We start from the raw sequence: 22,251 nt of genomic DNA on the forward strand, positions 1-22,251 counted from the left end.
TAACATAAAAAAATGTATAAAAAGTGCTATGAATACTTTGCGGATGCACTGTACATACCCACATATACAGTTCACATACTAAAGTGCATTGTGAAATATTGCAATTTATTCAGAACGACAATAGATGATGGGACAAAGCTATTCCTGTAACGTTTTGTCTTACTAAAAAGCCTTCGACCCGAACTCCTCAGACATAGAACAAGAGCTAGAGCTAATAATGTTCTGGGCTGTCCGTAAAACCTGCCTACTATACTGGGATTCACCAATTAACCTGCTAAACCACCTAAAAACCTGGCTCAGTCTATTCCTGTTTTTAAGGGACATACTTCCAAACCATGCCAACAGAGCAAAGGATAGAATAAACTCAGTAAAAGCACAATAAAAAAATTAAGTAAATTGGGACCAATGTAAAAGCATAATAGTTTCCTGAGACAAAGGCGCTGATGCTCTTGCACACAGCATCACCGTTTGCCTCAAAGTTTTAAAAAAAGTCTGTAATGGTACCCAAATATTTGTAGTTCTCCACGCATTCTGCTGTTTGACCACTGATATAAGTCACTTCAGCTGTTGTGTGATTCCTTCTTAAAAAAATAATCATGTCCTTAGTTTTTTTATATTAAGTTTTAGATTTGACTCATCACACCACTGAACAAAATGATCCACTATGGGACTTTTTTCATCTCCTTGAAGGAGGCTTACAATCATAGTGTCGTCTGCATATATCTAAATAAAATGAATTTGAAATGTGCTCTAACACATGTTTGAGTACAGAATAAATAAAAGTCGGGATAATATCCAATTCGCTTATAACGCATGTCTTTGGACTGTGGGGGATACCGGAGCACCCAGAGGAAACCTATCCGAACATGAAAACATGCAAGCCCCACACAGAAATGCCAACTGACCCAGCCGGGACTCAAACCAGCGACCTTCTTGCTGTGAGGCAACAGTGCCGCCCTTAATTTTTATTATAATTTTTTTTTAAAAACAACATTCAGACTTATTAATAGATTAAAATCGCTAATATCTGGCCTGTATTGACAGGTTAAATTGTATATTTCGTCTGTTTATTAAATTCTTTGATTGGACAGATGTTTTACATATAGGACTCAATCACAGAGGGAACTGTACATTCAAAAACGCACGTGCACACACATGCAAAAAAAGAAACACATAGTTTATGCCTTGACACTAACTCCAGGAGCTTGTCAGGTTGTCAGCTAATTATGTGTAATTTGCTGCATTACATATGCAAATTTTCTCATGCTCACCCATTAGGACGACCGCAGCTCTCTTAGCCTGACAGAGAGCAGCTGTGATTTACGTGCTGCACCTGGTCCAATATGGCAATAACATGACTAATTTTTTGTCTCTCTATCTCTCACTTTCTCTCTCTTCTAATCCATCCACTGTGCAACCAAGTTTGTATGATTCCTCATGACTCATTATGTCTTTGGCCTCACGATCGCATACTTTCTGGTTGTACATAACTCACATCACTATAAAGAAAAATCTGCCGAATCATCAGGGTATATCAGAGCATAGTACGCAGGGACGCATTGATTACAAATGCACCGTATTGCCTGACACAGTCATTAATCAATCTTGAAATGTTCGCTCTTCATGTCTTGGCCAGGTACTATGCGATTTGCTGTCAGCCTCTGGTGTATAATAACAAGATGACACCTGTGAGAGTCTCGCTGATGCTGGTCGGATGTTGGGTCATCCCGTTTTTCATCTCTTTTCTTCCCATCATGCAGAGCTGGAATACCATTGGAATCGAGAGCTTTGTAAGAAAGGATTGTTGTTTTGCTTTTGTAATTTCTTAAAGCTTTAGTAATTAACTAAATGTTTAACTTGGCTACAATAAAAAAGTGTTTTTAAAAAGAAATCTCTCTTGTACGGTGGCTGAGAGAGCTTAAGGTGCTTCAATTTAAGAAAACAAGTGCAATTACAGAAAAGACCAGCAAATTGAAAAAAGATCTTCACTGTTTGACAGTACACGTGCTGCAAATCCTCACAACGCAAACACATTTTTTAAAAATGTGCTGTATTTTCACAAAGCTCAAACAAATTAATAAAACATGATGCAGTTTCAAATAGCTTGGAACACAATGAAAATGTTTTAAGGGGACCTAAAACATGACAGATTCAGTTATTTAGGTCACGGTTATTCGTTACGTTTTCATTGTTTGCATTGTGAGAAAATGCAGCGTTTTTTTTTTTATGTCTGTGCATTGTGAGGATTTGCAGCACATGTACTGTCAATTCGATGAAGATCTTTTCGTAATTTGCTGGTGTTTTATGTAACTGCATGCGTTTTTTTTTTAAATTGCAGCACGTTAAGCTCTCTCTGTCACCACACTCTAGCCTCACATGCAACTGACAAATTTTGATTTGTGTAGATGTTTTCAAAAAAATTTAATGATTTATTTATGATGTAGAATGGTCTAAATGCAGTTTTTGGCAGTTTTAAGCAATATTAGGAAGAATTAAAAATATATATATATTTTTTTTAAGATTTTAGCAATTAAAAATAGTTTGCATGTTTTTTGCACTTGATGTTAAATCACAGGAAGATGCAGGACACTTTTTCATTAATGCATGGTGATTTAATCCGTTTCTTTTATCCATTTTTGACCACTTTCCTGAATTGTTTGAGTATGTTTACATGCACAATAAATATGTGAATAAATTATTGGAATGAGTTAATGCCATGGTTTACCTTCAAACATTATTAATAAATCTGTTTATTTTCTTAATAGTGACATTACAATGTAATAAATAGCACGTTTTTTTCTATTATCTTGATACACTGTAAAAAGTGATAAGTATTTTACTTCAAGTAAATAAACTCATTGTAACTTACAACTCTAAAGTTGACTTAACTGTCTAACTTAATTTTATTGCACATAGTTCATTTACCTTATAATTTTAAAGCAATGTGTTTACTCATCTTGTTCTTAAGTAATGCAATGTTTTTAAGTCAGCTAATCACTTTTTACAGAGTATGTGGCTGACCTTTTACATCATCTAATTTATTGTTTAATTCAACAGATCCCAACATACTGCAAGTTGTAATCTCTGAATGCCCTAATTAGCATTAAAAGTTTTGATTATACAGTAGCATTTTATTAACAAAATAATGTAGATGTAATATCAACCATTGATATAAATATTAAGTTGATTATCCGTTTTTGGTGTAGAATGCAATATTAATCATTTTTGTGCACTTTGAATTTTACAGATCGAACAAAGAAAACTGAACTCATCTCGTAACTCAACTTGTGTATTCATGGTGAACCAGCCATATGCCCTGGTGTGTTCAGCTGTGGCTTTCTATGTGCCTCTAGTTTTAATGGTTCTGGCCTATCAGCGGATCTATGTCACCGCCATGGGACATGCTCGGCGAATCGGCTCTCTCCATCGGGCTGGTTCGGCTCCTACTTCCACTTACCCCAACAATGACCAGCACGGTTCCAGTCGCATCAAGAATGAGACCAAAGCGGCTAAGACTCTGGCTGTGATCATGGGCTGCTTCTGCCTGTGCTGGGCTCCCTTCTTTGTCACCAACGTGGTGGATCCTTTCATCAACTACAGCGTGCCCTGGCAGATGTGGACCGCTTGGCTCTGGTTGGGTTACATCAACTCGGGCTTGAATCCGTTCCTGTATGCTTTTCTGAACCGGGCTTTTCGCAGAGCCTTCCTCATGATCCTGTGCTGTGGAGATGAGCGTTATGCCCGGCAGGGGGGCTTTAGCCCAAGCAGACAGTGCTCTGAGTCTGTCAACGGGACCTCCATTTCTCTCAGGTACAGTTAGGCCCTCTTGAACACACTGAGCTTTCAGAAATGAGTTCTGGGAGACAAAAGATCAAAGATAACCTTGTATATGAAAAGCGCATGTAAAGAATGTTGGTGAAGGGCTCTTGATGGAAATTTATGGTTAGAAACGATGCATCATAGAGTTGGTTTTGCTTTTTGCTTCAAGTTATTAAAAGGAGAAAAAATGTGTTGATTAACAGTTGCAGTTATTTTTAGATACATGGCTGTTTTCCAGTTATTTATGCTTTCGATTTGCATCATGGAATCTCTGCTCCATCAACTTTTAATGCTGAAAGTTTCACTGACGTTTATTAAAGTGACTTTTATTGACATTTTAGTAGTTTGAAACAATATATGTTTCATAGAAGGACCCATAATGCAACAAAAGTAAAAATGAAAAACACCCTGAAACTGTTAAATAACTGATTTAGTTATAGTGTTAATATACATAGATTTTGTTAAAAAACTGTTTAAAAGTTTTTTTCTGGCAAGACTCTAATGCCCACTAAGACTGCTCTTATTTGATCAAGACGTTTCAAAATGTAGTTAGTTCTTATTCCAGATAGATATAACATGTTTATTGTATAAAACTTTTAATAATTAGTGCTGGGCAAAACTTAATGGCGATTAATCGCATCCAAAACAAAAGTTTGTTTTGACCTAAAATATGTGTGTATACTGTGTATATTTATTAAATACACATGTACATGCATACATTTAAAAAATTAGGTATAAAACATAGATGTATATAATACAAAATATATCAATTTAAATATCTATGTAAAAAAATATTTTGTAAAATTGTGTTTTTATGTATATGTGTTTATATACATATACATAATAAATATATATAATACACATATACATTGAGCTCTATTTTAACGATCTAGGTGCAAAGTCTAAAGTGCATGGCGCAAAAGCATTAAGGGTGTGTTTGAATACACTTTTGCTATTTTAAGGATGGAAAAATACAGTTTGTGCTGTGGTGCATGGTCTAACAGGGTTGTGCTTATTCTCTTAATGAGTTATGAGTGTATTTTGAGCATAACATGCGTTAAACCTATCAGAGTTCTCATCTCACATTCCCTTTAACAGAACGGGAATATTAAGGCTGCGTTGGTCTGAAAATAGCAACAAATCGCGCCAAACTGGTCTTATGCCTTTTTGCACCGAATGTATGATAGGGCCCATTATGTCAAAACTAACTTTTATTTTAGATGTGATTAGTCGTAATTAATCTTTGCCCATTAATAATGTATAATATATATATATATATATATATATATATATATATATATATATATATATATATATATATATATATATATATATATATATATATATACAATATTACAAAAGAGGGAATTTAATTCTGTAAAAAACATTCTGAAAAGCTGATTTGATGCTAAAAAATAGATAATAATTAAAGACAAATAAATTAATATAGATAAATAAATAAAATAAATTCAAACGTTCAAAATATATATATATGCATTTTGTTAAGTTTTAGAAGTTTTAATCGTTAAAACATTATAAATGTATTTAGTTTCATTTCTGATCACTTTAATTATTCGTTGCCGAATAAAACTTCATTCAATTAATGTAAAAAATAAAATAAAATACAGACCCAAAATGAATGAATGGCATCATCCATTTTATCATCCATCCAATTTATTTATCCATCATTTATTTATTTATCATCCCATTTATAAAAAAAAAAAAAATACAGTATATATAACAAATTACAATATTAACTATAGCACCAATATGCAAAAGGTCTCTGTTTCTCCTATTTATTCAATGCTTGGCCTACAAAATGTTGAACATGACCAAAACGAAGAAATGATAATGCCAATGTAATCTTCAACTATATGCATTATCATAAAGATCTAAATAAAATCCATTTAGAAACGTGCTGATTCCATATAGCCTTTTACAAGACACTTAAGAATGACATAATCGGCAGTAACACACTCTTTAACTCAGAAAGTGAAAAGTTGTGTGTAGCCACAAGAGCTGGTAGAATATTCAGCAACACAAGTCTTTCCACGTTTCCAGTAGTTTTTTCGCAAATGGTTTCAGATTGTTTTAAGTGGGCTCTGCTATTACAACGACAATTACCCTCACGCTGGTTTTGCAGTGAAGTTGGGATGACATCATTGTGGCTCCTCTTCAAAACAAAAGCACATGGTTGTGCCCGTCCAGTGTTCGTCGCTCTAAAACTTTATGATCTGCATAAAACAACACAGGCATTTTAAGTACACCGCTATTTATTTTCTCGTTGTTAATTGGCGCATTTCTATTATTTGTGTGTGTGTTTTCCACCCCTGGCAAATAAGTTACTTCATTGATGTTTTGACCTTTCAGATTTTTGTAGTTAAGGATGTCTGAGCGCTGTGGTTTGCCATCTCGGCCTAGCAAAATATTTGGCGTTTTATGCAGCAATATAATGGGTGGATTCTTATGATTTGCTTTGTTATAATGATGTATTGGGGAATTATTCCATGTTTTATTATGGTTAAGTGGTCTAGACGAACCATGATGTTAAGCTTGCATGAGTAGACTCTTTTTTTAGGTTATAATGTGGTGCAAAAGTGACATCTGCTCAGTGACATCTGATTAAGGCACAAAACATACACACACATATACAGGTTGGCTTTTGTGAATTGTGGGGACATTACATAGGTTTCCATGACAGCCCATTACATTATAGGTTTTATACAGTACGCACTGTATTTTCTTTAGCCGTACGCCTAAACCCAACCCTCACCGGAAACTGTACAGTTTTACTTTCTGAAAAAAAAAAAACTCGTTCTGTGTGATTTATATGTTTTTTTTTTGTTTTTTGTTTTTGAAAAATGACGACATCAGCAATGTCATAATTCAGCATTGCCTTGTAATACCTGTGTAATACCTATGTCATTATACACATTTATTATTATTATTATTTTTGTTTTTTTTATTATTATTTTATTATTATTATTGTTATTTCCTTTATTTAGCCAGGAGATCACATTGAGACAGTACTGTCTCTTTTTCCAGTAAGACCTGGTCAAAATGGCAGGCCGTATCTTGTGTCATGTTATGTTAAAAAACACATACGCACAAACACACCCACATGCAAATTCATTTACAGTACATTTAAATGCCTCTGCACAAAGATACAGGCAAAATAATCAAAAATTAGGAAAAAAACAATCATAATCTGAAACTTTGTTTGGAAAAAATAGAATTTAATAGGAAAGAAAAATAAATAATACAGTAAACAATGCATTATATGAACTATAATTGTAATGGATAAAAATAAAAAATTATATGAATGTAAATGAACTAATTCCAGCTACAAATTATTCAACAAATTATTCGTAATTATTATGAGTATGAATTATTGTTATTATTATTAGTAGTAGTAGTAGTAGTAGTATTAGTTATGTACATATCATGACAGTTTCGCTTGTTTTTTCATGTTTTTAAATAAATGACTACTAAATATTTGGTTGCATGGTGACAAGTTTGCTATAGACTTAGGAGGGGAAAACTAAATATTATCTTTAAGAATAATTCAGCCCACGGAGAGGAGGTTTGCTTTGAATATATACTGTATTTAGCCAGTGCATTTTGTTCATTCCTTTGGGATTGAAGTAGGGTGTTTTTTTTTTGGTTATTTGTCTAAATTGTAAATTATTGTTTTCCCAAGGCAGCGCATGTCAAAAATGATGGAGTGAAGAAGTAAAAATAATCACTGGTTCCCAGATTTACCCCCTTGATATTTAATCCCCTGTTAACATTATAACAGTACATCCAAATTAAAAGTAAACCTTAAACTCAATTAATCACTTTACATGGGTTGTCAATCAGCTTCTAAGGCTTGACTGTGGCCGCTTTCACACATACAGACCTTTCTGGAAAAATACTGGCATGTGTGAACAGGGCCTTTTTAAAAATACGGGTAAATTTGTTCCGGCAATTTTCCGCAAAACGAATTTGTAACATTATGAATATTGGAACAAGTGCGTTCACGCTTAGAACATGAGACGTCTACTCCAGCAAATCAGAGCATTCAGACACATTCACATCAGCGCTGTTTATGAATATAAAAGCTTATGATAAGCTTATGATAAGATGTTGTTTGTTGTCTCTGCTTCCTTCAGTTGCTTGACTCGTGTGCATGTGAAGCAGCCAGTGAGCACCAGCACACACACATATGTGTGTACATCTCGACATGCGACAGTGTTCCTCTATATTTCATTGAAGTTGTTCACAATACTTCTCTATCCACAGAGTTAGTAAAGGAGTCAAATGTTTACAAAAACAAGCGGAGCCATTTAGAACTCATTTCTGGTTAATGATGTAAGAATTTACTGCTATTTTGGAATGGATGTGTAAATGTTTTTTTCCGGAAAAAAATCTGTAATGTCTTTGCCTGTGTGAACAGTGCTGTTTTGTTTTTACTGGTAAAGTCGTTCTGGAAATTTTCAGGATATTTACCGATAACACTGTTAAAAAAAAAAACAGTCATGCCAAAGGGTGGGGTTTATGTAAATTACAGGGTTTGTGATGTCACAAACCCAGGAAGAAATGTGTTGTAGTTTTTACCACTGATCTATAATAGAGAAATATTACATATTATACAGCTGAAGTCAATATTATTAGCCCTCCTGTGCATTTTTATTTTCATCAATTTTCCACAATTTTACAGTATTTCCTATAAAATTTTTTCTTCTGAAAAAAAGTCTTATTTGGTTTATTCCATTAAGAATAAAATCAGTTTTTAATGTTTTAAAACCATTTTAAGTTCAATATTATTATTAGCCCCCTAAAGAACAAACCATTGTTTTAAGGTGATTTGCTTCATTGTCCTATCTTGCCTAATTAACCTAGTTAAGCCTTTAAATGTCACTTTAAGCTGAATACTAGTATTTCGAAAAACATCTTCTAAAATATGATGTACTGTCATCATGGTAAAGATAAAAGAAATCAGTTATTACAAATAAGTTATTAAAACCATCATGTTTAGAAATATGTTGAAAAAATCTTAGTTCCCCAAAGAGAATTGGGAGAAATATACAGGGGGCTAATAATTCAGGAGGGGTAATAATTCTGACAAACTGTATACTGTTTTACATAGATTTGTGTTTTTTACCCTAAAAATCCAATTTGTTCAAAGAAAAGATCTCCCTTTGCATTAAACTTTAGGTTATAACTTTGAGGATGTTGTTTAAGCTCAAAAAACATTCTGCATTTACTAGAGTTAAAAAAGTAACATAAAGGTTCACCTAAACATTACCGCTTATTCCAGTGTTTGTATTAAAGCAGCTTTGGGAAGCTATAAATATAAGGATTTGGAGTCACGTTTGTGAGGGTCTGCTACTGAACCTGTCCTTGTGCAACACAAGCGAATACACAGCGAGAAGTGAAAGGAGATTTTTGTCTGAAAGCTGCAGCCTTGATCCCGGCATGAAGCACTTTAGCTCTGCATTTTTCCCCACTTTCTTCATTATCAGACTGATGATTGGCGATGCAGAAAAGGTGTCAGAAAGCACAGCTCTCTCTGCTTCTGTTTCCATAGAGACTCTAGAATGGCCCGCATCCATCAAACCTGAAGCGTCAATCGCAGCACTCGCTATTTTCCATATTCTACACATTTCTTTTCCTCGAGGTATGTCTGGAATGTGACGCTCTTCCAGGCGAGCAACATTTGGGTGGCTTAGCACTACAGCCATGCGGTTTAAGTCTGCTCTCTGCTCATGCGGAGGACTTTGACTTGAGCTTTCTCAATCCGTTCGGTTGCATCCAGACTCACGTTTCACTCGATGTGACTGAAAATAAAAATTCGAACTTTGGTCCTATGGCTCAGCCAGGACCAAGTACTGCAGAATATTGTGATTTCGGAAGCAGAGAATATGAGTAAAGGGAATGAAAAGAGGACTTTGTAGAAAAGAAAGACAGAGCAACATTTTTTAACCCTTTCATAGATATAGTGAGTTTGTCCAAAGTGTCCAAGCAGAGTGTTATTTTCTTTATCTTTCCAAGAAATGTATTTAAAATTCAGCGTTCCAGGTATTGCTCAGTGAACATTTTGATCATCACAAATACACATTTTCTTTCTTTCTTTCTTTCTTTCTTTCTTTCTTTCTTTCTTTCTTTCTTTCTTTTTGAATAATTTTAATGTAAAAATGAACAATACAGGAGCCTATATAAGTCCTTGTAGCAACATGCTCATTCTGAAACCATGGCCCTTTAAACATTTCTGGAGATCGCAAAGTATATATAGAGAAGTATATTTCGCGCTTATCAGCTGACTGCTTAACTCCATATGGTTGGCTTTCTCGCTGTTACCAGTTTGCCCAGTTGGCTCACCATCAGCAAACTTAAGACACAGAGAGGAGTTGACCACAATGACGTGGTTCGAGTCCGGTGAAGAACGCTTTTGATGCTTTTAAAAACACTATTGGTTTTAATGGTGGAGGGTGGGTCAGCCGATTGGTCAGTCAGTCAGTCGACAGCGGCCTCTGGTGGATTTACGTAAGAACAGCAGGCACGAATGGCACTCGCAAGAGAAATTTGAGATCTCAAAAAGCATCAACAGTGACCTCTGGTGGATTTACGAATACAAAAACTGCAAAAAAATGAACCTCCTGTGATGAACTTTGCAATCTTCAGAAATGTATATAGCAGTAGGTTTTCAGAATGAGCCTGGGTTGCGTTTTTGTGTAAAATTGATGTTTACAAAGAACAAAAACTATGTTTGTTTATTTGAAAAGATGAAATATGTATAATGTTTTTTTGAAAATTTAAAACAAGAAATTGAATGAATACCTGAAATAAATGATAAAATATGTTTCTTTCAAAGATTCAGTAAAGAAACACTCAAGCTTAAATTAACAGAGGAAATTAATACAGGTCATTTAAAAGGATAGTTCTCACAATAAATGAACATTTTTCCTCACCATTTCCTTACACTCAAATTTTGCAAACTAATTTCTAGAGGAGCATGTGATATTATTGATCGTGACTGGTCTCTCATCTGTAATCATTAGTAAGCCAATTGGATCATTCCAAACTCACTATAAAAAACCTGACTAGCATTGCTGCCTTATCTTCGTTTTTTGAAGAATCCCCCATCTGCCGCTTTTCTCCTTTACCAGGGGGAGCTTGCAAGAACTACCTGATCTACCTGAACTACCCACTTACATGCTCATTGACCAGGCGGGAGCCCTGGGCTCAATTATCTCCGAGCTCAGGGTTCTCTCCTGGGGCAGCATGCCAAACCTGCTATTATTATCAAGCAATATCTTAGTGTGAACTCTTGAAAGAAGATACTTTGAAGAATATTTGCAAAAAGCAGTCAATATCTAACGGAAGAAAGAAACTGAAAAAGGTTTGGAGCAAGTGGAGGATGAGTAAATAATGACAGAGTAATGACAACTATCCCTTTAAAAGATTTGCATAGCTTGTGCAATGAACATTTAATGACAGTCCATTATATAACTGCATTTTAGCAAGGATCATGTGACACAAACCATTAGCTAGCTTGATGGATAATACAAGTTAGATAGAAGGTAAAGGTTATAAAGGTAGTGTGGAAGGTTAGCATTCTGTAGCAGTTTATGCTGATTTGTACCATCTTGTTAGGAAGCAAAGAATAACTGACAACAGGCCATTGTATTATTAGGAAATAATGCACACCCAGGTTGGTGATGTGGCCACAATGCGAAGCGGGGGCTTTAACTGTTTAAGTTCAGCCAAGGTCATATTAAAACCTCCATACAGCCAAGAAATAAAACTGAAAACATATGAGAGAGTGTTTTATAGTGACTCTTCCTCCTTTTAATAAGCAGCATGGTTCACCAACAAGAATAGCATTTGATGTCTTCTGGAATAGCAGCTGAGATGAAGGTGGTCACGAGTTTTATAGCCCAATCTTACATTAAGGACATTGTTGTTATTGCCGCCTATAAAAATGTCCTGTTAGATTTGGAGTTGGTTAATGGTTATAGAGAGAACATTGCTTTTAATCTAATGGACAGATTCTTCTCAGCACATTTTTAAAAAACACATGATTAAAGCCATTTTGAGGTGAATTCTGCTATTTGATGAATTTGTAAAGGCATTAAATATCGATTCTGATGCTTTAGGATGTCTTTTATGGTAACTGTGGGATTGGTTTCTGTTAAGATCTCAGACACTAGGAGTGGGTTAACAGGAGCAATGGGTTAATGCGTTTGATTGATTTTACAATGTACTAACCTTCAAGAGGTTTTCCCTGTATGCTGAAGCAGTTATTAGCTCAGATTGATCTCAGAAGTGGCACTGTTTTAGCAACCCATAATACAAAGAGCACCAGAGATGAGCAAACCTCTTCGTCGTGTCTAAAAGAGGGCAGAACCATCAAGTAATTCATTGTTGTTATTAATGATTAGCTTGCATTATAAACTGTTTGGCTATATTTAGGGGATCACACAAAGCACTGGAATGTCAGCGTAATGGTGATATGACTCAATGCTTTGAGCGTTTATTTAATTTGTTACGGGAGTAGTTTAGAGAAAATTAAATCATTTTCTGACATTGATGTTATTTTAAAAGTTGTTTAATGTTCTTTCTTTCCATAGCAGAAATAGCCATATTGTTAATTAAAACCAGATTGCTAATAAAAATATTTAGTTTTTAGTTGTTAAAAAAGAATAAAATTAAAACTAAAATTATTTTTATCCCGAAAATATTTTAATAACAAAACTTGAAATTAAATACATAAAAATTAAGAAATGTGAGGTAAAATTAAATATTCAATCTTTTTTTTTTCTTTAGTCCCTTTATTCATCAGGGGTCGCCACAGCAGAATGATTCACCAACTTATCCAGCACATGTTTTACACAGAGGGTGCCCTTCTAGCTGCAACCCCATACTTTGAAACACCCATACGCACTCATTCACACACAAACACTACGGTCAATTCAGTTTATTCAATTCACCCATAGCGCATGTCTTTGGACTGTGGGGGAAACCGGAGCACCCGGAGGAAACCCATGTGAGCACGGGGAGAAAATGCAAACTCAACACAGATATGCCAACTGACCTAGCCAAGGCTTGAACCAGCGACCTTCTTGTAGCCTTTTTGCTACCCTTTTTACTGCCAACTGCGCCATTGTGACGCCCAAAATTGAACATATATTTCAGAATGTAAAAAAAGTAAGAATGTATTAATTTTTATTTATTGGATAATTATTATTAGTTGGAGGAGTAGTTCCTACACAGTTTGGAAAAATATGGAAAAGGATGGAATTTGATGTGAATAATTTCCAGATCTGGAAAAGTATGAAAAATATTGACTTTAATAATGACATAATAAATAAATACTTTAATAATTACTTTGATAAAATATTGACTTTTAAAAAATACTTGTTTATAGTTTTCTAAAATCTAAAACAAAATAAAATTTCTAAATATAATTTCCAGACAACAGTTTTTAAATGTTTCATACATGTCAGTAGTTGAATTTTAAAACATTTATGTTTATCAGAAGTTAATTATGGTCCAAAACTTTTTAGAAAAGTCTGGAAATGTATGTATAACATTTATGTTTTCCAGTATAATAAATGTATACTGGAAAAATATTATAATATTTTTAATTGGAAATTGTGTAGGAACCATGAAATGTAGTAGTGGTAATTGTAATGGCCAGTGTCATATCACCATGCAGTCCAAGACCAGTTACTCAATTAACCTTAGCAGGGCTGACCCTGGTTAGTATGGGAGACCACATGGGAAAACTAGGTTGCTGTTGGAAGTGGTGTTAGTGAGGCCAGCAGGGGGCGCTCAACCTGTGGACTGTGAGTCCTAATGCCCCAGTATAATGAATGGCAGGGCTGGACTGGGGCAAAAAATCGGCCCTGGCATTTTGGTCCAGAGCGGCCCACTAAATTCAATCAAAATGCTATCTATCTATGCACGTCCAATATTTTTATCAACTCATATTCTATAAAACACAAAAGCCATGTATGTTAAATAAATAAATGAATAAATACAAACTTTAATCTCAATTTAATTTCTGTATACTGTCCATAAAGATATTTGTTGAGTTCTAAAAAATACACTATTCATTCATTTATTTTTCTTCGCATAAGTCCCTTATTTATCAGGGGTTGCCGCAGTGGAATGAACTGCCAACTATTCCAGCATGTTTTATGCAGCAGATGCCTTTCCAGCCACAGCCCAATATTTGAAATCACCCATACACACTCATTCACACACACTCATACACTACAGCCAATTTAGCTTATTCAATACACTATTCACTCAGCCTATATTCAATAATAAACATAACAAAAACTGCCTGCTAATGCATGGCTAAATCTTCAAAGGGAACAGTTACATTTTAACCTCATTCACCTCATCCTGCTTGCTGTTTCACTATCTAAACAATGAAAACATAAAATAAGTCAAATTTGTTTCATTTTGATATTATGATAAACAGACACCAAACAGCCTCGTGTAGCTGCATATTTATATGTGCATCATCTTCACTCTGAATATTTATAACAAAACAGGGCTTAAATATAACTGTCTCCTTTCATTTCCATTGAAAAGAATGAACTTTACCCTGTCTCATTTGCAGAATATCAGTTTTAATAATCAATAATGGCCATTATAACAGTATAACGTACATTAAATTTAAACGATAAAGGTAAGCAATCAGTCAATGTGCAGAATCAGTGTATGTGGTTACATAAATTAATATATTAACTTATCTTTGCACTCAGCCAAAACAGTTAACTGAGAACAAGTGATTCAAAAGACATAAGAGTTGTTAGATAGAGACAACAAGATGAATTCAATATCACGTTTAACAACTATAGTGAGATGAGATCATCCAGCAGATGAACTGTCTGACATGCACTATACTCTCACCTGGGGTTTATGCTCACCCGCTGAACTACTGGCTGAAGGTCTTGGCAGAGAGTGTGTGGTCACGTGATTTGCGCTTTTAGCCGTGTACTAGAATGAACAGAGAACTTTTCAGAACCGCAAAATGAAACGCTGGTGTATTTCCCACGATTTCTCTGCACCTCCCTTGCGTTTCTTCTCTCTGACTCTCGACTATTTTGACAAATACACACAGACGGCGCACGCTCACACGGAGTCCAAAATAGGAGTTTGTGATTGGGCCAGCCTAATGTCAGTAAAGAAAAGAACCAATGGGCTGCAGAGTGTCACATGGGCCGGCCCGGTCTGTCTGTCCGGGAAAAAAAGCATCTACTTTCAGATAGTCACAGATCACAGGAGCGTCAATTAATAAAGCAGAAAAAAACGATAGGCTGCTAAGCCATTTATGGGCCGATCAGATCATAAGACGATGATCAGCCCGGCCCAAAAAGTACGTCGGCCCACCGGGAAAGTGCCCGGTTTGCCAGAACGGGACACTATACTGTCAGTAAGCGACATCTTTCGGATGACGAGGTCCTGACCCTTTGTGAGCATTAAAAATTTCATGGCATTTCTTGTAAAGAGTAGGGGTGTAACTCCAGTGTTCTGGCCAAATTGACTTCATCAGCCCTTACCCATCATGAACTTATAATCATCCTCACCAAATTGGCTCTTTCACTGTTTCTCCACTCCACTACACCCTCACCAACCACCCATATATATATATATATATATATATATATATATATATATATATATATATATATATATATATATATATATATATATATATATATATATATATATATTTTTTTTTTTTTTTTTTTTTTTTTTTAAACCTATGGAACACTTTGTTTCTTTATTACATGCCTTTTTTATATATATAATGGGTAAATTATTCATTTAAATATCACCAGATTTATTTTTAAATTAACTCAAACTGACAAACCAATAAGATATTAACTGCTACCTAGGCCGCATTCTTACTTCTGCCGTTTTTCTTGTGAAGTTTAAATGAGTTTCGGACTGAGCATTTGAAAGGTATCTGCTATAATCCACTGCTAAAGAAGATGTTTCCATGTTTGGTCAAAACTCCACCAGTTTGACTCTCAGCTGCACCAGATCTTTGTGTTTCAGGTTAATGTCAGGTCAGGCTATGAGCTGGTCATCAGACTAACGCAAAGGGTCTTGCGTGCATATCTATTTTAAACCATTTCCCCCATGAATTAAAAAAAAAGGAGTCAAGCTGATTTTCTACGCTCCCTGTTTGTGGTCTTGTCACTCTTTTTCAAGACATTGCACAATTGTTTTACTACGAGTTTGCTTTAGGTAATTTTTACCATTATGTTTATTTTTGAAAGATCATTTCTGATTAAAGGATATGGTCTTTTGAAATGTTTGAAATATCTACAGTCAGCATGAACAATAGTTTCAGCATAGTTTTGTCTTGTTGTAATACCAATGGCAGGTTGTTTGAGCGTCCGGAAAGTTCACATATGTCTAAGCATATGGATTCAGGGCAAAAGCAGTGCCAAATTTGTCAGACGTGATTATTTAGATATAAAAGTGCAATAGAGATTTGGCCTTTTTATCAGTATGGCCTCTTTTTTTATTTAATATTCACTGACAATGTTTTGTTTTGTATCACTGCTTTCACATACAGAAAATGTGCATGGATTACTCAAGAAATGTGGCTTATGGTTTGATTTGTTACAGATGTTTGGGATGTTTTTAAGTGATCGTACTACTCCAGTGTGGTTATGTTTGATTTGGATATCAAAACGAAGGTTTGTTTGGTTGGATATTTCTGCGCACATTCTCTGGACCCGTCTTATTTTTGACCACCCGCTCTGCCTGTTTTATCTTTAGCAAAGTTCACAGTTTGCATAGTGCGGTTTGCTGTGAAAGTAAACTCTTGTGCTCCGTTTCAAGTCGCACTTTGATATGAATCAGTATTATTGTACTCCAAACCGGAAATTGGTCATGAATGGAAAATCAAAAAGACTAAAAAATCTATGCATTGACTTGCACCAAATCTTTGGTCTTCGCAAAGAAGTGCAGAAGGCGGCGGTGTTAAATGTGTAATTTATATGTCAGGCAGAGTTACAGATGACTGAGAAAGACTAATTACAGCACTCAGGCTTAATTACTTTAAGAGCAGAAAGTTGAGTGATGGTAACGGATGTTCCTCTTCTCTGCCACTAATTAGTCTGTGCAGATACTTGTTGGATTTCATTTGCCCATGCAATTCTCTTCTCAATCAATGGGTCATTATTAAATAAAACACCACCGACAACATAATAAGCTTGCCAGGACATGAAATATTTATTTGTGTTAACTTGAGAACTGCATATATGATCGATTATTATTTAATATATATTCTATTATTATTACATGAAGTTAGCACATTTCTAAATGAAGTGTGTTCGCATTAGCAAAAATATTCAGGGCAAAAATTCAGAATTTTTCTAATTTAGTTGAATAAAATGGCTCTGTTTCTCTCCACACGACCCTGATTCTGTTTTCTTTTCTATCTTTTTACACTTGACCTTGTATTACATACAGTACTCTCTTAGCTGTTTTCTGCTCTAATATTATAATACGAAATAGCATATAAAGAGTACTGTATATAATACAAGCAAGGTCAAGCATAGAAAGATAAAACAGAGATTTAGCAGATAGAGCCAGATAGAATAGAAAATTGATCAATTATAAATAAATTATTATTATTATGTTTTTTAAAGGTAAATGAAGGTGTAGGTCAGGGGTGGGCAATCTCGGTCCTGGAGGGCCGGTGTCCTGCACAGTTTAGCTCCAACCCTATTCAAACAGACCTCCCTATTGAGTTCAAGTGACCTTGAAGACACTGATTAGTTTGTTCAGGTGTGTTTTACTAGTGTTTTAACAAAACTCTGCAGGGACACCAGCCCTCGAGGATCAAGTTTGCCCATCCCTGGTGTAGGTTATACAGTGCGATGTTAATTGCAGAGCTCCTCTGTTTAAAAAGGAAGAAGAAACCTGTAAGCTCTGAAAGAGATCAAGCCTCAGCCAGGTTAGAAAAAGTAACGCAGAAGTATCTCAAAAGTAACGTAACACAGTACTTACCATAAAAGGTAACTAAGTAACGCAACTAGTTACTTTATGGGGGGGTGGGTGTTGCAACTAATGCATTACTTTCAAAGTTCTCTTTGCATTAGATTCATGATTGCTATAATCTTTCGAGCGTTTGAATTCTCACTGATCAGTATAAGCTGCTTGGAAATTAACTCTTTTGTATATGGTGTTTAATTCAGTGCCACACTTTTAACAAAGGGCAATTGAGCTTCTAGGAAAGTTTTTGTAGTGTGGCCTTTACATCTAAGAGTAGAAATATCCTAAATACAAGAATCCTTTTTTCCACTCTTCTTTTATCTTCTTTCCCCCCGCATTATCTTTCTTTTTTGTTCTTTTCTGTGTATGTTAAAAGATTTTTCGATACAGTAGCTTCTAGCTAAGTACTGGAACAAGATGAGGACAGAGATCAGTCAAAGAAGAAAGCTTTGAGACAGACATGCTGCTCTCTTTTCCTTTTTATTTGTACAGTTTTCAAAGCTTAAAGCCTGCCTGGCCAGTTGCAGGAATCTGTTTTGGCATATGGGGAGAATTATTGGACATTAGGAGTATAATGTAGCTCATAAAGGGGAGAACTCATCTGAACCGGATTACTGATTTTATCAATCTCAGTCTTATTATAGAATGGTTCATGAGAACGGACTGATAAAGGTTTCAAGACATGTCTGTCGACCCAAAGGATTTCGCATTTCTTTTGGGACATTAATAATAGTCGGTGCTAAATGAAAATTATTTAAAGGCTTTTTTTCTTTTATTCAAACATCTTGTCAGTGATACATCTTAAAGCGATAGTTCACTAAAAAATTAAAATTCTGTCATTTATTACTCGTTGTGTCATTCCTAACTCGTGAGACCATTGTTTATCTTCAAAACACAAATTCAGATATTATTCATGAAATCAGAGAGCTCCCTCATCTTTCATAGACAACAAAGGCCCTGAAAAAAAACATTGACGGGTTGACAAAATTTGGGCGGTTTTGAAATTTTATATGCAACTTATTTAATAAAACATAACTGTGTGCTCCTACTCCATTAAGTTAGTATTTCGATGAGACCCGTGTTGTGGTTTGGTGACTGCTGGTGTTGGTTGCTGTAAGATTAAAATTGATAACAGTTGAAATAACAGGTTAATTTTGATTTAAATGAATTTAATCAATGATATATAATATAATAATTATATAAAAATATTATATTAATCTACTATTATGGGCGTTTTTTGTTTTTTTTTGGACAGGTTTGGGGCTAAAAAAAGACCTTTGCTGGCTTATGTATGTGGGGTCAGATAGCTCATGTATTTGATAAAGATATCATAATTTGTGTACTGAAGATGAGCAAATATCTTATGAGTCAACATGAAGGTATGTAACTGATAACATAATTTTCATTTTTAGATGAACTAACCCTTTTATAGACAATATATCAGAAACTGGGTTTTCAATCGCCACAAATTAACAACTTTGGTTCATCCTTTGAGTTCCCTAAAGGGTTAGTTCACCTAAAATGTTCATCTTTAGAACACAAATGACGATATTTTAGGTGTATATGTCATGCGCAGGGATCATAAATATCCTATACTAAAGTAATTATTTTGGTTTAGATTATTATTTTTGTTTTAGGTACTTGTAATTATTTATTTATTTTTGGATTTTTTTTTTTTTTAATAATTAGAAAAAAAACATTCTCAAAACAGACCATATGCCTTCAGTTCAGTTGTTTAACTGGAATATTATCAAGCTATGAGAATACTTTTGTGTAAAAGTATTCTCATAGCTTACTAATATTCCAATTAAACAACTGAACTGAAGGCATATGGTCTGTTTTGAGGATGTTTTTAAAATCCTTTTTGGGCTTTGAACAAGACGGGAACCTCGCTGTCTATGAAGAATGAGGGAGATCTTAGATTTCACCTGAAATATCTTAATTTGTGTTCTAAAGATTAATGAAGGTCTCAGGGGTTTGGAAAGACATGAAGGTAAGTAAAGCATTTTTTTGTTGTCAGTGGGAAAGCTGCATTTTAAAATATTAGCCATTTTTTAAAAGCTGTGATAGTTGTAGAAGTGTTTATGAGTGTTGCTCCGCTTGTGCGCACATATTGTCATATATTCTTACATTAGAAATAACAAACTTTCAAGCAAAAAAAGTTGTGATATGGGAACGGTCGCTGCTATAGTTAATCAGGTGTGCGTGTATATCAGCCTCGGTGTACATACTTGGAACTTTAAACTAGTGCACAGTTGGCAACTTGGCATAACTTTGTTTAGTTGCAGCAGTTTCGTTTCGTTCAGAAATGGGCGTTGAGAAGACTTTACGATTAATTAACTGTGACGAATTAAAGCGTATTTAATAGTGAAATCGGCTAATCATTGCATCCGCTGCTCGCGCCACTCGCTTATGGTGACTCAAGCTCTGCACAGCTTCTGCAGCTCGTTTAGTAATGAACAGCTGCATGTCACTTATATGAACATATATATATTTAGGCATATATATATATATATATATATATATATATATATATATATATATATATATATAAACCAAAAGTTATATATAAAGTTATATATAAACCAAAAGTTTATATATATACACCAAAAAAAAAAGCCTAAATAAACCAAAAAGGAGAAAACAGCAGTTGTGAAAACACCCTAAGGATGAAACAACAATCATATTTTTTTTTCAGTAACACAAATAACACTTCTGCTGCATTGGTATTTTAGGAGTAAAAGCTAAGAAGGTTTTTATATTTGACAGTTGATTTGATAAGAATAATTTGATCAGCTTTCACTCTGACATTCAAGGTTAATCTCATTTCATTCTGGGCAGCACAAGCGCACACATTTGCTTCTAATAAACCAGGATTCTTTTATGAAACAGTTGTAGCTGTGAGGAATAAAAATCCCCACCCCCCTCCCCATTCAAATTGATTTGCTTATTTTGTGGTCGACTCTCGCACCAAACCATGTGATCATAAGATAATTTAATATTTTTGGATGATGTACCAGTTTAGCATCTTTCATGGTTGTGTTTTTTATTATAGAATCATAGAGGTCTATAAAAAACTGATTTCACAAACAAATACTTTACTTCCAAACATTTAAACATGTTGTTGAAACCCAACAATGAATCGGATTGATCCGGTTCTTAAGTAAAAACACTACAATACTTAGACTGTAATGAATAAAGATTCAAAATGTTTGGTTTTTTTTTTTTGCGGTTATGCCAAAAAACATTTTGAGTTCCACAAAGAACGTTCAGTAAAAAGTTATTAAAAGAGCCATTTTAATAACGTAAAGAGTTTAAACTCTGTAAAAACCTTCTGTGATTTTTTTTAAATCTATGATGGCACTTTTTTTTTTTTAATAATGTAAGTTAACAAATTGGTGTAAGTAAAATAGCCTTATGTGAAACGGAAAAACAGGGCATCACGGTGGCGCAGTGGGTAGCACAATCACCTCACAACAAGAAGGTTGCTGGTTCGAGCCTTGGCTTGGTCAGTTGGCTTTCCTGTGTGGAGTTTGCATGTTTTCCCCGTGTTGGCGTGGGTTACCTCCGGGTGCTCCGGTTTCTCCCCCACAAGTCCAAAGACATGCACTATAGGTGAATTGGGTAAACTAAATTGTCTGTATTGTATGTGTGTGAATGAGTGTATGGATGATTCCCAGTGATGAGTTGCAGCTGGAAGGGCATCCGCTGCATAAAACATACACTATGCTGGATAAGTTGGTGGTTCATTCCATTGTGGCTACCCCAGATTAATAAAGAAACTAAGCCAAAAACAAAATGATTGAATGAATGAAAAGGAAAAGCAAATCATTAAAATTATTTTTTCAAACAAAACATTATTTTGCCTACCCCACTGGAAGATTATAGATAGAGGCAAAAACTCTTGTCAGTTGAGAACCAGTTGATGACAACCTGGCCAAGAGGCAAGATAAAAAGCAGACCATTAGCATAAATGTTAAAAAGTATAGGCCCCAATATGTTACCTTGTGGGACTTGTTTGCAAAATCAGATTCTTGATTTAGGGATGGAATGGTGGCTCATTGGTTAGCACTGTCACCTCACAGCAAAAAGATTACTGGTTTAAGTGAACAACTGGTCTCCCTGTTTGTGTGGATTTCTTCTGGGTGCTCTGATCTCCCCTACAGTCCAAAGACATGCAGTATAGATGAATTGAACAAACTAAATAGACCATAGTGTTTGAGTGCTTGTGTAAATATAAGTGTGTGGAGGGGTTCCCAGTACTGGGTTGCAGCTGGAAGGACATCCATTGTGTAAAACGTATGCCGGAATAGTTGTCGGTTCATTCCAAAGGGACTAAGCCAAGGAAAATGAATAAATGAGTTGTTTGATTTGATAATTTTTAGCTATTTGGACTAGAAACTAGACAAAGGCATT

At 34.9% G+C, this 22,251-nt stretch overlaps 1 protein-coding gene across 3 annotated transcripts in view; it reads left to right on the top strand.

Annotated features, from left to right (window-relative positions):
- si:dkey-247m21.3 overlaps positions 1-22,251 on the top strand; it is a 101,610-nt gene that overhangs the window by 55,316 nt on the left and 24,043 nt on the right. For 2 of the 3 annotated variants that reach the window (XM_087301128.1, XM_087301127.1), the window contains 2 exons: positions 1,637-1,790; positions 3,248-3,810. In XM_087301128.1, coding sequence (XP_087157254.1) covers positions 1,637-1,790; positions 3,248-3,810 — 717 coding nt within the window. Of the gene's footprint in view, positions 1-1,636; positions 1,791-3,247; positions 4,542-22,251 lie in introns of those variants that run through there. The other variant, XM_087301129.1, reaches the window with a different exon arrangement.

Source organism: Danio rerio, chromosome 21, assembly GCF_052040795.2.
Source record: "Danio rerio strain M-AB ecotype USA chromosome 21, GRCz13ab, whole genome shotgun sequence".
Lineage (NCBI taxonomy): Eukaryota > Metazoa > Chordata > Actinopteri > Cypriniformes > Danionidae > Danio > Danio rerio.